This window comes from Eptatretus burgeri, chromosome 6 (assembly GCF_056783735.1).
Source record: "Eptatretus burgeri isolate ZD-2024b chromosome 6, Ebu_testis_v1, whole genome shotgun sequence".
Lineage (NCBI taxonomy): Eukaryota > Metazoa > Chordata > Myxini > Myxiniformes > Myxinidae > Eptatretus > Eptatretus burgeri.
Genome location: NC_140966.1, coordinates 60123546 through 60141244, shown reverse-complemented (window position 1 = coordinate 60141244; position 17699 = coordinate 60123546). Strand labels below are relative to the sequence as shown.

The window sequence follows — 17699 nt, the reverse complement described above, 5'->3', positions numbered from 1 at the left end:
ACCTCCCTCTCTTTGCTTGCCATGACATTCGCTGCCATTGACCATTGCCACTCCTACGCCACGGTAACTAAGGCACCGATCCCATCGTAACCGGCACGGCACGTGACGTCATGGTCGGCCAGCCGTGAACCAGCCTACGCAGCAACGTGTCCTTTCATTGGTTTGGTAAATAAATGGCTATAACTTGGGAAGCACTTGTCCGATTAATATCAGACTTTCAAAAGGCACATCCACAAGGCCCTAGCAATATACTTGGCAAGTTTCAATTAGATCGGACCAGTGGTTGTCGAGAAACAGCGGTCACAGAGACACACACACAAACACACAGATTGCTGGAATTATAGATAGACCATTGACCATTGCCACTCCTATGCCACGGTAACGAAGGCACCGATCCCCACCGTAACCGGCACGGCATGTGACGTCATCGTCGGCCGGCCGCGCACCGGCCTACGCAGCCATGCCTATGCAGCAACGAGTCCTTTCATTGGTTGGTAAATAAATGGCCATAACTTGGGAAGCACTTGTCCGATTAATATCAAACCTTGAAAAGGCACATCCTCAGGTCCCCAGAAATATACCTGGCAAGTTTCAATTAGATCGGACCAGTGGTTATTGAGAAACAGTGGTCACACACACACACACACACACACACACACACACACACACACACACACACACACACACACACACACACACACACACACACACACACACACACACACACACACACACACACACACACAGCTGGAATTATAGATAGATCATGATATATATTGTTTTGGCCCCATCTCGCAATGGTGAAAAGCACATACATTTTGGTTTTAATTCTTGTATCCGGATCTGGATCGAGATCTTCACCAAAATCGAATCAATTTGTCCTCGTCACAAACCCAACCTCTCCACCAAATTTTGTCCTAATCTGTCCAAATCGTTTTTAAGATATGCTGCTCACAGACAAACAGACAAACAAACAAACAGACAGGGGTGAAAACATAACCTCCGTCCATCAGTAATAATGATATCATAAAGTAGGAGAGAAGCAATAATTTGGTGTTTTTCTTTCTCCAACATCACTTTTGAGGTCATCAATGTGAAAGCCGATGTATTCCTACGAAGAAAAGCAAAATCACAACAACCGACAGCTTCTATGGACCAGACGGGCAAACTTGCTTCACTTATACTCCCAGTTGAACAAGATTTTCCTCCTTCACTCTGCTCAACATTTTGTGGGTGATGTTTTAAAACTTCCTCACTGACTAGTGCATTCCAAAGACACAAAAGGGGAAGGATTTTTTTTTTCCTACAGGGCCACGACATCAGCAACCACAACCTCTTGGCAGCAGACACTGACCCATTGTCGGGACTTAAACCCGAGCGGCACAGCATGGGCTGAATGGAGTTGCGGTATTCCAAGCCCTTCATGAATCACTCTATGACCGTAAGGGGACACCATCCGTTTATAGTTGCATTGCCATTTTGTACGTTTTGGAATTGCAGTCATTATGTGATGGAATACCTTCCACAACCGATCAGAATCCCAGGATCACAATTTGTGACGGGCAGAGATTATAAGACGTCACAATTCGATTGATACCATTGTTGAATTTGATTTGAAAAGTTGCAGCCCAAAAATAAAAAAATACGACACAGGCAGAGAAACCAAATTACTTAAATTGATGAAAGGCACTTGTGCAAGTGATAAATGAGTCACTGAAAGCAAAAGGACTAAACTTCACTTTTCAAGTGTATAAGCTTAGAAAGCAGAAAGGGTGACAGTGAGACAGGATGCTGCTGTTCCAACAAGCCACAAATCATTTGGTTTTGTCCGCCATTCTACGGGGACAAGCAGCGTTGAGTGGAAAACAGCGGACAGGCCTCAGGCTAAAGGAAGTGGACAGAAAGCAATATTTTTCTGTCCCAAGGCCCATGCGCTCCGGCACTGCAATATCATTCAGTGGTGAATGCTTTTAAAGCTGCCTTCACAGCCAAAAGCTTTGCTATCCCTCTGACTGCGCTTTGATTTGAAGATTCAAAAAACAGCTCTGAGCCCTTGACGGATGAGCAATCGGAAAGCCGTGCGCGGTAGTTCAGCCAAGACGCGAGCCTCTGATGCCAGCGGGCTGCCACGGCCAGGTGTCTGAGGCCTAGCTGTGCGTGCAGGGTGCCAAATCCCTCCTGACTCGTTAAGATGTACAGCTGACAAAGCGTACGTGATGAAAACAATTTAATATTGAATTTATAAGGCAAGCTGCTGGTGGAACGGGCTGGTTATTGCCGTGCTTTCGTGGTGGATTATACATTATTTGGGGAAAGTTATGAGGAAAGTGGTGCCTGGTACTTCATCCACAGAGCCACTGCCGACAATTATTCGACATGCTACGATTACATTTCTGTTGCTGTACCTTATGACAAGCTTTGCTCCGTACACAAAATACAAAAAGGGCATTACCTAATAGGAATCTTAACATTCATGCGAATCGAAAATCACAAACAAGTTACAAACATCTTTCATACCTCATGCGTTCTCATTTTTGCCACCTCAAATTGTATGCATTTCAGGAAGCAAATCCATTTGTCTGTCAACCTGTTACAATACTTATACACTTCCTCTCTCACCTCCCCCCACCCTTGCCACTTTCACTGCCCATTAGACTTCGCTTGACTTGAAAATTAAAAAGAAAGTAACAATGCAACAATGGCTTAAAGGTGTGCCATGACATCCTCTTCCTGATAAAATATTTTGTCAAATAAAAAACAAAAGCAATAAAATATCTCATTTGAGGCCTGCACATGCAAAGTTAATATCTTCCATATGTTGTTGGAATTATAATAAAAATTAAACAAAACTCTAATTTGGAATATGTTGCGACTTTATTCCCTTGCTTGTGACTTATTTTCAGAGTATGTCACCATTTTCGAACAAACGTTAGGGAACCGCAAACTTAAACACACACTTCCAACAGCCTCGTAAGGGTAAGATGGAAAGAGGGGGAACTTTGTTAGTTCCCCGGTGTATGTGTTGGATTTCAAAGCAATTTAAATGCACAGCCCCTTTGATTGAAGAAGAGTAAGTAGTATGATTATTTGTCAAGTCGAGAGTCGGTCTGCATCGGCAGACAATTTGAACGGCAGGTTTTATCAACTGAGGGTTGACAAAGGTGTGCTGAAAAGAAGCAAAATGAGGCTGACGTTTTAGGCAAGCGCAGGCTCTGACAAAGGGCTATGCCCAAAACGTCACTTATGCTTCCATACGGCGGTCCATATACCATTCATAATATTAAGTTGATAAAACCGATCGCGTTAATTGAAAGAGGCCGATTGGCTAATATCAATCGTGTTGTCCACAAAATAAATAAATGAAAGTGGTGCAATGAACAACAAAAAAAAGATGACCATATGAATAAATAATTCGTTTTGATCCTTTGATCCTCCAATTATAAGTCAGTGTGAATAAATAATGATCAATAATTGATCCTTTAAAGCCAGATTGCCACTTTGGGGAAACAAGGGCTTGTATCAAGCGGATTAAAGCCAAAATTCTCAAAGGGTGAAATTAACAGGTTGTTGATTGAGGTATGCTGACCGCCATGGGAAGCAAGGAGGAGCTGATATTTTGAGCATTAACCCTTCGTTGGATCCTTTGCTCCGACGAAGGGTTGACGCCTGAAACATCAGGTTCCCATCACTATCCACGTCGGTTAGCGTACCTCAGTTGATGTCCTGTTGATGTCATCCATCGTTTCACCTGACCACCAATGCACATTGACACTAACCTTCACCAGCAACACAAGTTCTTCATTCTGTATTATCCTCACCTTTATAAAACGTGGTGTTCTCATGGAAGATATTTTATGGTTTTATGTCCTGGAACAAAAACAAATTAGGTATCTCTGTTTGTAATAGAGTGATTTTTAAAAGTGTAGTTTCAGGATGACACACGAACCCACACGCTCGCTGCAATCAGCAAAGGTGACACAAAATAACCTCAAACCCAATATCAGCTGTTATTTCAGGCATGAGACAGGGTGACCTGTGCAGGTTATCATGGTGTGTCAATAGTCTGTGTGTGGATATTCCTTAAAACTGCTTGGACTGTAGCTTTGTCACCAGTACGAGAGCCAAAACAGATGAATGAACAAAAATGAAACAAATAATATGAATGCAGCAACAATTGTTGTGCTCCATTTCATATTTTAAAAAGGGCAAGTGTGCTGTCAAGTGCACAGAGATTTAGGAGGTCTACATCTACTTGGGTCAATGGTGTGTTCTCTCCGAGCACCGTTACAAATTGCCTACACCTGACAGATGTCCCTAATGGGCACTTACAACTCAAAATCAATTAGCTTGGAGTAGGGTCTGCACTGAAGAGGTGCTGTCATCGGTTTGATTTGTGCCACCTTCATGGGACTCAATCTTGACCCTTGATCCTTCAAAACAATCCACTTTTGGTTCATAGTCAAAGGTGATGAGTCAACTTCACTGGCTCCTGCTCATACACCTCAATTCCTCGACACACAAAATGGTTGATATTCATTTCGGGCAAATTGCCCATTCTGAATGAAAGGGAGAACAAAAGCAGTTTTGTGCTGGGATGATGTATCCCATGAAAGACAAACAATCTTCAGATGTATCACTTTAATCCGAATCAAAATTACCAAGTGGTTTAAGCAATCCATGCAAAAGAACCACCTAAATGAGGTTTACCTTAACCTAGTTGTAAAGTCAAATGCCTAATGCAGGAGAAGAAGAGCAGCAGGGTGGGATAACTCAGTTGGCTGCATGCTCACCATCAAGCTAACTAGTTTGAGTTCAACCCCCCGACATTTGAGCCATCTGAACGGTGACAGAAAGCAAACCGTGCCATTTACAATTCGATTGTGGATGTTATACATTCCAATACATCGTCCGAAAGAAAAGGATAATGTGTGATGGTATCTTGTCCATATTCCCTGCTTCAGGTTGGCTGTACAATTTGCACCATTCACAATAGGTGCAAGTGTTGGAGCACGATTATGGCATTTTGCATGATGGCCTGCCTTTATCTTTGAAAAGCTTGCACTTCACAAAGATGAAAACGAATCAAATTATTGCAGATTAGAGAGCAATCTTTTGTCTACTCTGTACGATAGAGTACTCCACAATGGTGCGCTCTTGCAGACTTTAAACAACGCGCAAAAACAATGGCTTCAATCGTATCCAATGATACCTTGATTGATTGAATCCAATGTAAAGAGTGGTGTTTTCCAATATTCAGTGACACACAAAAAAATAATAATAATAAAAGATAGTCCATTACCCAACTTCATTTTCATGAAACTTGACCAATGCTGTAATAGATAAATCTTAAGCTGGCTGCTGTGCCCTTTCCGAGACAGCTGGATGAGTAATGCATATTCCTTGCAGTGTGGTGATGATAGAAAAGTCAAAACAAACTTGGCCTTGACAATAAGACAAAAACAATTGTCAGTGTGGCCGTCATTCCGACTTCCAAAATTGTCTTCTTCTTCTTCTTAATGGTCCAAAGGTTCAGAAACAGAAAAAGAAACCACACTGTCGACTCTTCTTGTTTTGCCAAAAAAAAAGCATTCCACAACACTGACCACACACTGATGACTCTGTACATGTGCCGACTGATCACCAAATCTGCCTGCGCAAGTCAAATGGTCGGTGACGATGAGTGAGCAACGAATCCGCACAAACAATATGTAGCCGGCAAGTCCTTACATGTGCCAAGTGAATGGTGACTCTTAGCGGGTGGAGGTCACACGGATATGGTTAGATGGAGGATAGTGCAAAGCTGCGTGGTTCCTGTGGAAAGATGATGCTAAAGCTGGAAATGTTCAATGACCGACACCTGCTTTTGAACCAATTTCATGAACTCAAAATTATATCACCATGGTATTGTTGACCACTTTTGAGACACCTGCACAGGTGCTTGTTATAGTGTACAAGTACACACCAGGTTTGTCTCTGTCTCTGTCTCTGTCTCTGTCTCTGTCTCTCTCTCTCTCTCTCTCTCTCTCTCTCTCTCTCTCTCTCTCTCTCTCTCTCTCTCTCTCTCTCTCTCTCTCTCTCTCTCTCTCTCTCTCTCTCTCTCTCTCTCTCTCTCTCTCTCTCTCTCTCTCTCTCTCATCAATTCTGGACCATGAATATATGGGGCATTTCAATATTCATGCTCACTGCTGATTATCTGGAAGTGGTTTAACCCCCAAAAACTATTTTCCAATCGTCCTCATGCAAGGCAGGGTAGGGTCGGGGGGGAGGGACGAGGGGTGTAAGGTCATATGTGATAGTGATATTAGTATCGAAACTATAAGGTGAAAAGCATTTGGCTAAATGGTAATCGCCAATATTCATGCATTTGTCTCTTTCATCATATTCAGTCATTTTTTGCTCCAAGTGTCCTGGGAGCTTGGCAATTCCATATGCCAGAATCTGGTCTGTGATTTATGTCAATATATATATATATATATATATATATATATATATATATATATATATATATATATATATATATATATATATATATATATATATATATATGTCTTTTTAAACGTATTTGCATGGTTTTCGCCATTGGGGGTACTGTTTTAACTCCAAATGTATCAATCCCTCTCTGGCTAAAGCCGGCCATTTATGAAGAACAAGAGTAGGATTGGTCCCAGCTTCAGCTCCATCTGCATATCCATCTCCATCTCCATATTTTGATGGTTAGGAAAATCTGCTGTTTAATAAAGGTGACAATCCACATGGAAGAAGAAAACAATAAATGGCAAAGGGTAAACAGCTGGACAATAATGCACCATGGCAGGAGAGCAAATATGCAGGTGAAAGGGAGACAGGGTTTCATTCAGCGGGTGTAGAAAGGCTCAGAGGTAGGAACAGGAGAGACCTCGAGGTGCAGGTGGTGGGCGGCACACCTGAAATCTGAGAACGCAATAACAGACTCAGGAAGACAGTTTCACAAGTGAAAGAAGAGGAGGGCAAGTATGAACAGAGGTGAGCATTTAGTTTGGCCTTGGAGAAGGTTGGAGAGAATTTGCATATAGGTTTGTACAATAGTGAAAATGGCTGACCACAGAAATAAGATTGAGGATTTGCCAGATGGTCTTTTTGAGGAGAAAAAGTGAGAATGTGTCTTTCCTGCATTTAGACATGTTTCAATGAGAAGACCGGTTACCCATTTTCTCTATATCAGCACAGATGCTGCTGGGATGCTGCTGGAGCCTACCTGGTGGATGGGGTGAGAAACAGTCCTGCATAGGGTGGATTGATCTGCAAAATTGCACAACAGTTTTTTTTTTATTTTGTTGAAGAGAGGTCATTGATGAAGACCAAGAAGATTAGTCCCTGAACGCTATATTGACGGATGCCAAACTCTTGAGGTAGAAAATCGTAAGGAATGCATTCCAAAGCAATGTTCTGCTTGCGAGTGGAGAGCACATTTTTATAAGCAGTCCAGGAGGGAACCATTGGAAAATGTCACATTATTATGTGACAGCTTGAAAAGCAAGGCAGGGTGCTGCAAGAGTAGTCAAGTGGGTGAAAAATTTCTCCGCCTTGGGAAGAAGTTCACGTGGAGGGAGTTTTCCATAAGTGGTTGGGGAAAAAGGTGTGGGGAGTTTCCCACATCATTGACATTGTGAGATTTGAAGGTGCAGGAGCTCATCAGAGCATTTTAAGAGGGAAGGGTGGAGCACTTGTGTTTCCATTTCTGAAAACAGACATCGGCAACACGGTCACATGCATCAATAACAAGAAAAAGAGCAATCAGATATTGCAGACCCTCACTTGTTTTGTGTGGTGCTTGTGCAGTTTTGTGTGGTGTTTGTCTACTGGTGTGTTATGTCATTAATAATAGACATAACTAGAACTGCCACTTTATAACTGCTGGAAGTGATGACCGGGTACAAAGACTTCCCACTTTCATCGGACACTTGACCCTGACCCATGACTATTATTATTCAACTGAATTTAGAATGGGATTAAAATAAATTCAATTCAAATCAAATGGAAGACCAAATAGGTACAAGTCCTGCATTGGAGTAATCAGAAGGACCCCAAACAAGCAAAAAGAAAAGATGAAGTCATCAGGAGGAACTTAGATAGGATTCACATTTCAGCTGCTACTCCTCTACCCTCAAACACATCCAGGCACAGCCAAATAAGCCTTATTAAAAAAAAATTCTGGCTACCAGACGATGCGTCTGATTAGTTTGAAATTTAAAACATATTGTTACGAATTCTGGCTTGCCTGGCGTGCGATCGACCGCGTACCTCTAATGGCAGCTGCGTCGCCCACTGGACGGACAATTCAGTTGTAACCCTCCTGGATCTACCGCCAAGAGCCAGTCACGGGTGGGGGTTTAACCTCACCACAACCCAGTCCGCATTCTACCCGCGCGAAATAGGGTGAATCGCCGAATGTCGATATACCTAAATACCCGCGCAGGTAACCTACCGAGGGGTTGCACCACGCCGCAGGTCGGCTTAGGACAAGAACCGCTTAAGCGGTTCGTTCCGTGCTACAGGGATAACCGAGCGGTGTTATCGCCGACCTCGACGGTTCAGATTATTTATCGGGTGTTTAAAACCCACTACTCATTCCACGATGCAAGATGGCACTTTCAATGTGGTGAAAGGAGGACGCGACAAACGGGATACGTTGCACACAAGGACATTTATTATACACGTACACATATACAGTCAATGCAATATACAGGCGACAAGCAAACAGAAAGCAATACAACCGACTACAATGGGAATGTACATGCACTTAACCGTTTTACTTAACAGGGACACGGCGCCACATCATTCAAACAAAACAACAGGAAAACCCTCCCCATAGGCAGGGAGGTAGACGGGGTTCGTAAACCTTTATGCCATGGGCCGTGGGTGACCGAATAGGCCCACGAGACCGTGCTGGTTACCTGCCCCCTCGAGGGGCGACGGTCGACGAGCCCTCTCCGGCACTCTCCTCTCGTGCGCGCCTCGACCCGGGACCACTGCTCGCAACCCTCACGACTTGGCGCCCAGAGGGAGAGACGAGCCTTCGACGATCCAGAGCCCAACAAATCCAAACACGACGATCCAGAGCCCGAAGAGTGCAAACACGACATCCACCAAGAGAGAGAAGCACTCGACCCCCAGAGAGAGAGAGAGAGAGAGAGAGAGAGAGAGAGAGAGAGAATTCAACGCGATGATCCAGGCTGGAGAGAGGAAGAATCCAACGCGATGATCCAGGCAGGAGAGAGGAAGAATCCAACAAAATGATCCAGGCAGGAGAGAGAGAGAGCTCAAACATGACGTCCACCAAGAGAGCGAGCCCACGCGCGGTCCACTCTATATAGTGTGGGGCTCCTCCCCTTCGCTCCACCTCTCCTCTAGCCCTTTTGAGAAGCTCCTCGAAAAGGGGCGTTCCCTCCTCACGGCCGCCTCACACCCCGTATCCACCAATCGCCAGTGAGCTCTCGGAGCCTCTCCCGTCAGCCCCGGCAGCGCAAAAAAGGCGGTAAAACTCGCGCCGTTGTAGGCCTTTCACGGGGCCTTCATTTGAAGTCTTTGGATGGTCCAAAATAACGATAGAACAGAAAAACGGCTATCTCAAAGAGTCGCAGCCCGATGAATCACACGAATTCCCTTTAAACAACGGTGGGGAACTATCTGCACATAAACTTAGCGTCATAACTGATCGAAGGACCCTTTATGGTGTATTGCGAATTTCCACAGCCATAACAATATATTCCCCATCACTACGAGATCATAATTGTGAAGTTTCATGTCGATCGATGAAGTGGTTCAAGAGAACTAATTTTTTAAAGATTTTTGTTCAATCCAACATGGCTGCCAGACCATGTGACCTATCAATTATTTGTGAACACTCTGATATTCCCAAGACTTGGAGAACATGTGTGTTAAGTTTCTCCTCAATCTGTCCAGCCATTCTGGAGAAGATTGTTAAAGGTTTCAAGGGTAATCCAATATGGCTGCCAAACCATGTGACTTGTGATGTTATAGGTGGGAACTTTTTGTTTCGAATGGATTGCGATCATAGCTGTAAAGTTTCGCCTCGATCTGTTCAGCCATTTCAGAGAAGATTATTTTTGAAGATTATTTTTTGTTTTTTAAAATGAGGCTGCCAAACCATGTCACCGATGACATCATCAACTTTTTTTTTTCTGTCAACCAATTTATCCAAAGATGATCCTCAAAAATTTTCCTACTGATTGGATGTAGCATTCTACATATGCAATGACGTCATAACAAAGGCACCTATGACATATTTTTTTTTTTAAATCATACTTATTCCCCATGAGGGAACTTGCCATGTGCCAAGTTTAAATTTTTTGCCATGGTGCGGTTTCAGAGATGGAGGTCCAAAGTTTTCCCAACATGGCTGCCACACCACGTGACCTATGACATAATTATTTATGAATCATTCTATACAAGTCGTCGCTCTGATGGTGAAAATTTTGTGTCGATTCGGCAAGCGGTTGCAGAGAAAACCATACTTAAGTTCTGTGTGGACAAACAAACAGAAACAGACAGACAGACAGGCAGGCTGACGGAATGAAATGCAATACCCTCTCCTCTGGCGAGGGAACTCAAGAGTTCAAAGAACACGATACCCCATACAGTGTTCAGGATTATACTTCAATTAAATAAAATAATGATTCTAAAGATTGTTAAAAAAAAATCCAGAAGTTTAGTGCTATTAAAGTAGTTTTTTTTACACCACCATCTAAAACATATCCAAGTACTGCAAAACTGGAGGATCTTGGAAGAATTATGAAGGTGATTTGTGTTACAGTGTTCAAATATTTAATTAAATTTAAATAAAATAAAGGCTGGAAAAGTCATATCAATAAATGCTGGGTTTACAGCTGTTTTACACAGTGTCTATTACATCACCCTATCTCCCACGTTACATGAGTTCTCTGTGCTTGTTTGTGTTCTTTATAACGTCCTTAAAGCATTAAGTTTCCTGTTTGGAATGATTTTCCATTTTGTTTGACTGCCAGGCAGACAGACAGAGTAAAAACATAATCTCACTCTCGTCTGCATATGTGTGGTCGGGAAAAAATCAGAGCCAAAGTACTGCTAAACGGCAAACTTATCTTCCTATTCATGTTCTGATTAGTGTTCAAAATACAACATTCAATTTAAATAAGCTGTTCCTCAATCATAAACTGATAAGACGGACAGACGGACAGACACAAATCAATTGCTAAACCCCATTTTTCGCTTCGCTTGCGCAGAGTAATGAGGTGAATAGCTAGGTTATTCAATTATTGGAAGAAGGTTGCAGTGTTCCTGCATTATTTAATTTTTGAGTGGATTTACAAAATGAACTGAAAAGATAAGAGAAAACACGATTGGGTGTGGTGAGCCAATGTGAAAGGGATGGGGAGGAAGGATGAGGAGAGGAAGATTGGCCATGGTTAACAGGGTTAGTCAAGACCTCAATACACATTAATAAACTGAGACAATGAATGAAGAAGAAAAAAAACTCCAAAATATTTGGAAGAGGGCGATTGTTCAGGAAGGTATAGCATGCTGGAAAGAGGGGAATAATTGAAAGTAGCAAGAGGAGGTGACAGGATTGGGAAAGCGAAGTATGTACAATGCAAAAGAAGCAAAGTGATTTTTATCATTTTCTGATGGGATAAAAGAAGGTATTGGAGGTGTGTGGTGGGCGTTGAAGGTAGATCGAAGATGAAGATCAATGAAGAAGGGCGAGAGTGTGCAGAGAGAAAGTGGATGGGCAGCAAGGACAGACGGCGTGCAAACCAGGTTGTGTTCACACAGATAAATCTGCCGTAGTTAGTCTGCACCAATTCCGAATAATATTAATTTGTGGCAAGGTTTTGGCATTCACATGAAAATATTTGACATATTTGAGTCAGGAGACAGATAGCAAACTGGTTGAAGTTATGAGAAGATATAGTGGTGGATCACGTGATTATTTTTCAAAGAGAACTTTCACAGACGGTGAGTGCCCTGGGATAGTGAGTTACGCTGGACCAAATGCACGCACTGTGTTCGCACAGACTTACTCCATGCTACTAAATCCAAGGTCCTGGTTGAATTAATTCCTCCGAAATGATGACATCCGAACTTTTTCAAAAAAAACAAACTTCGGACTATCTCTTCGAGGTGAACACATTTATTGTATTACCTGAAAATGTAGCACGACAGTAAATAAGCAAAGATAAACAAGATGTGCAAGTAGAGTGAAGAACACTTTTTCTGCAATTCTAAAGCAGGGACTTTTAGGATGGTTCATGCTGGCCTTTCAAATGAGAGCACTGCCACTACCAAGGCCTTACTGCAACATTATACAAAATCCTTTGACCCTTTGTCCCCACCCCAGGGGGCAGGGCCAAAATGATATTGCTCTTGCACTTTCTTACCATGTGGTGATCATAATTACCAAGTTTGGTGAATTTCTGCCCAACCGTTTAGGAAGAGCATGACGGATGGACAGAAGGACAGACAGACAGACAGACAGACAGCCGATCACAATATTCCTCCGTTGTGGGGGAAGCAACATAACGGCATGGAGACGACAACGCTGACGAACTAAAAATCATGATGTAAGAGCTCAATTTGGAGAGTCAAAAGATTGTATGAAAAATAAACATGATAAAGACAAAATTGATGTTAAACTGATGTGCAAGAAAAAGAACCAGTTTCAAATTGAAGAAACCAGCAGTTGCATTCACTTTGGATAATTCGTACAAATGGATACAGATCACTTGAAGTGAAACGACACGTGAGAGCAGGATGGGGAGCAAATGAATCTGGATCACTTTGAAGTGAAAGATGTGCTTGAGCAGGATGGAGAGCATTTGGAAAATCAATGTCATGGAAAGCAAACTACTGCTCTTGTGTCCGGAAAGGAAAGTTTACGAAAAAGGAAAGTTGACAATCAGTGTGTTCTTCCAGCATGATACACACATCCCTATTTTACTGTTACTTCATTCCCTTGCTCATTACATCCAACTGTGGACCTCACCACACCAGTGTGGATTCCTTGCCTTTTTACAATCCATCATATCGCTCTTTCATGAGCCTAGATCTTCTAAAAATAAATAAATAAATAAATAAATAAATAAACAACCCCCATAAAACAGTATTTTTTAACACATTTCATTTTTTCCTGACAAAATAGTTGTAGATATCTTCGTTTCAGAGTCTTTGTAGATAGAAAATAGTTGTAGATATCTTCGTTTGAGAGTCTTTGTATGTTTCAGTGCTTAAAACATTCCCCATTGTACTCTTCACTCAAAATATAATTGGCAATAAAAGACAGTCCATATGTGCTTATTACCATGTGTTGCATTACCAAGGAGCTCGAACAGATGAGCGATTTCTGAGTGTCAAAAAGAGATTACAGGATAACTGCACAAACACACACACATAGTGTCGGATAATCTTCAATTTGTAATATATATATATATATATATATATATATATATATATATATATATATATATATATACAATTAAACTACAGTGGATTCAGGGAACTCACCAGGAGGGTTTATGATGAATTATTATTATTATTATTATTATTATTATTATTATTTTATGGGTACATGGGGACACATGGCAAAACTGCAAACATCAATAATCCTGCTTCTTCTTGCCCTCTTGATTAGCCATTACAGCAAAGATTGGTACTTCTGTCAGCGAAGCGACGAGTCTTATATTCTAGTAAATAATAATAACACAAAAACCTCTTGCAAGTATTGTATGGTAATCCGTCAATGTAAAGAAAACACACATGAAAACAGCCATTTTGGAATGAAATCACTTTTCTAAACACCATACACTTTTCATTGACTCATGTAAACAATATATTAAACATATTTGGTTTGCCAGAGCATGGCTCGTCTTTCATTCAATAAACCCGATGCACTAACCAGTATGCAACTTGGAAAACACAGTTCCGGTAACGGCATTTTTTTTGTATATGTAGTCGTGAACGGTAGAGGAGAACGCAATGGTCTGAGTGGTACTTCTCTTTTGTTCAATGTTGCTGACAAAGGCAATTTTTCACAGATGACCTGAAGGGGTGAGTGTGAAGAGAGGGGCTTTTGGAGACATCTCGTTGGTTGGCTGACCAAAGGTCTTTTGTGAAGAATAATATCATATATAATTTGAGACGTATTTGTGTGATTACTTTCCAGTGTTGGGTATGCCGTAATGGTACAAATAATAACTAGTGTGTGTGTGTGTGTGTTTGTGTGTGTGTTTGTGTGTGTGTTTGTGTGTGTGTGTTGTTGGTCTGTGTGCGTATGAGTGCTTGTTGGTCTGTGTGTGTACGAGTGCTTGTTGGTCTGTGTGCGTACGAGTGCTTGTTGGTCTGTGTGCGTACGAGTGCTTGTTGGTCTGTGTGCGTACGAGTGTGTGTGTGTGTGTGTGTGTGTGTGTGTGTGTGTGTGTGTGTGTGTGTGTGTGTGTGTGTGTGTGTGTGTGCGTGTGTCGTGGCCAAAAATATTGGCACCCTTGCACTTTTTTCAAAGAATGCAGCATTTCTTCCAGAAAATTGTTGAAATTAATAAATCTTTTTGTATCCACATATTTCTTTGGTTTACAATGGAAAAAAAAATGCTGAATTTTTTTTTTTTACTAAATCTCAGCTTATTCCACACAGAAATCCTAAAATGGCCTGGTTAATATTATTAGCACCTTTTAGAAGTTGTTAAAATTAATTGGATTTCAAGCAGGTGATTCTCCTTTCCTTTGGAAATGAACTCACCTGTGGTGAGTTGCAGGTGCCGGCAATAAAAAAAAATCACTCATTGAACCAGTTTTAATAGAGAAAAGGAGTCATTCTGCTGTTTTGTGCCACTGAGTGTACTACATTGAGCATCGAGAAAACCAGAGAATTGTCTGAGGAGTTCACACACAAGATTGTAGCCAAGCATGGACAATCTCAAGGCTACAAGTCCATCTGCAGAGACCTACATGTTCCCGTGTCCACCGTACGCAATGTTATCAGGAAGTTTAAGGTCCATGGCACTGCAGCCAACCTCCATGGACGTGGCCGCAAGAGAAAACTTGATCAAAGATTGCATTGAAGGAATGTTCGAATGGTGGAGAAAGCACCTCCATCAACTGCCAAAAAGATTCAAGCTGACCTTCAGACACAAGGTACGACAGTTTCAACTCGCACCATCCGTCGCCAAATCAATGAAAGGAGGTTCTATGGAAGGAGACCCAGGAGGACCCCACTGCTGACAGAGAGAGACATAAGAAAACCCAACCGGAGTTTGCCAAAACACACCCGAACAAGCCAAAATCCTTCTGGGAAAATATCCTGTGGACAGATGAGACAAATTCGAGCTTTTTGGTAAAGCACATCATCTCTATGTTTACAGAAAACAAAATGAAGCCTTCAAACAAAAGAACACCTTCCTTACAGTCAAACATGGAGGATTCAGTGATGTTTTTGGGTTGCTGTGCTGCCTCTGGCACTGGGTGCCTTGAATGTGTGTATAGCATCATGAAATCAAGAGATCACCAAGGCATTTTGGAGCGCAATGTTCAACCCAGTGTCAGAAAGCTGGGTCTCCATCGAAGGTCATGGGTCTTCCAGGACAATGACCCCAAGCAAACTTCAAAAATCACCCAGGAATGGTTCAAGACAAAATGCTGGACTGTTCTGAAGTGGCCAGCAATGAGTCCAGATATAAATCCCTTTGAACACCTGTGGGGAGATCTGAAAACAGCAGTTGGGAGAAGGTACTCTTCAAATCTAGGAGAACTGGAGCAGTTTCCACAAGAAGTGTGGGTCAAACTGCCAGTGGAGAGGTGTGGGAAGCTTTTTCATGGCTATAGGAAATGCTTGACTGCAGTTATTTTGTCCAAAGGCTGTGCTACCAAATATTAAGTCGAGGATGTCAATAATTTTGTCAATGCCATTTCCTTATATTTTATGATTTCAAAGGATGTATTAAGTTCTGAATCAAAAACAAAGGTTCTGTGCTATTAACAGTGAAATGAAGAATTGTGGAGACCAAATACTTTTATCAATTTCAACATATTTTTCGTGAAATTATGAGATATTTGAAAAAAGTGCAAAGGTGCCAATATTTTTGACCATGACTGTATGAGTGTTTGTGTGCACATGCATGTTTGGCTTCTGTGCATTCCAGAACAGCTGGATGGAATGAGTTGAAAACTGGTGGTTTACTCAGTGTTTGTTTTTAAGTGAGGGGAAAAAACGTTCATTGACCTGGGGGTTCAGGATGGGTGGAGGACCCCAATTCTCCATATATAGATTCTCTCATCCAAAGTTTTATTGAGTAGCGCTCTCCCCTCTGGGCTGGCTCCCTTGCCTGACCCCCTGCTCAGCTTGATGTCAAGGAAACAAAGGCCTTCAAGATTATTGGAATCTCCTACGATGAAGCTTAGTATATCAGCCTATCACTTTCCCATCATAGACAGGTCCGTAGTCTCTCAGTCTTCTACCACCTCTTTTCTGGTCTTGAACCATCTGCTCTTTCTGGACATTGTCTTCATATCTCATTCTTCCCTCCAGGTCTTCAAGACAGTGGTTCACCACCCACCATCTTAGGTCATCCCCAATCAAAAACAGTGATCTCTTCTATCCCTGTTAAACCATTCACCACTCACCACCCTCCCCTCCCAAAGCCCACCTCCTTCAAAATTTCCTGTTTTTTTCTTCCTGAGAGTTTGCTTTCGTATCCATCTTGTCCACCCCATGCATCCTCATACCCACTCATTCCTCACGACACCCATTATTTGTCCAAGTCTCACTCTATTTAGTCCTTCAACCCTGCTATTGGTGTTTACTTCCTCTCTCTGCTATTCCCTTTGTTCTGTAGCATCCCGATCCATTCAGTGTTCCAGCTCTTCCACGAGCCTCGACTCTGTATACAAAAAATACATGCATCATATAGTGCCACGTCGTGAAGCCAATATTACAAGTCGTAATAAAGCATGCCATAGACATCATAAAACATGACAGGTTGGTTGTCGGTGTTATAATTTTTTCTAGTCATTTGCAGTACCTCAGCTATCGTTTCATAATTTGTTGAACAATATTTTCAGGATGCATCAGGTCATGGACACACAACGACTCTGCGCTGACGGTCTAAAAAAAGATAATTCATTGGGTAAAGGTCCAAATAATGGCAGAGTTTATACGTGTCTACATACCACCTTTCGCTGCACCACGATGTTGTACAACCACATGTAATCGTTGCGCTTGAAGCCAATGAAGACGAAGAGGGAATCTCGTTCATACTTGCGTGGATCTCGCATGGCACCCTCGGGGTATGTTATGCGTAACGTTGTGTTCGAGCCGACATCATGCTCGTATCCCAGAACGGGCGCGCTGTTCAACCTTTATAAACAATGTCCAAGAGACGCACAAAATGAGACAATTCCACACAATTTGTATGGAATAAAGTAAAAAACTATTCAATTTCCACAAGAACAGTGGCATGCGGTGTCAAAAGCTGGGAGCATATATTTGAATGTCATCTCAGTTGCAGAAGACATAAGCAAGTGCTATCAGCTGGCAGTGGCATCATGGGCAAGATATATGACAGAATATCGAGTCAATTCGTAGTAGGTTTTTTTTCCCGACATGGAATGCATAGGTACACTCACCTAACTATGACATCATACTGATCGATTTTGACACCCAATGACTTGTTT

At 42.1% G+C, this 17699-nt stretch overlaps 1 protein-coding gene across 1 annotated transcript in view; it reads right to left on the bottom strand.

Annotated features, from left to right (window-relative positions):
* The window catches only part of ST3GAL3 (ST3 beta-galactoside alpha-2,3-sialyltransferase 3), a 107666-nt gene that overhangs the window by 22910 nt on the left and 67057 nt on the right, over window positions 1-17699 (bottom strand). The window contains exons 6-7 of the mRNA XM_085886934.1: window positions 17652-17699; window positions 17196-17382 (exon numbers count right to left, since the gene is read on the bottom strand). The exon at window positions 17652-17699 is cut by the window's right edge and continues 48 nt beyond it. Of these exons, the coding sequence (XP_085743060.1) occupies window positions 17196-17382; window positions 17652-17699 (235 nt within the window). The remainder of the gene's footprint in view (window positions 1-17195; window positions 17383-17651) is intronic.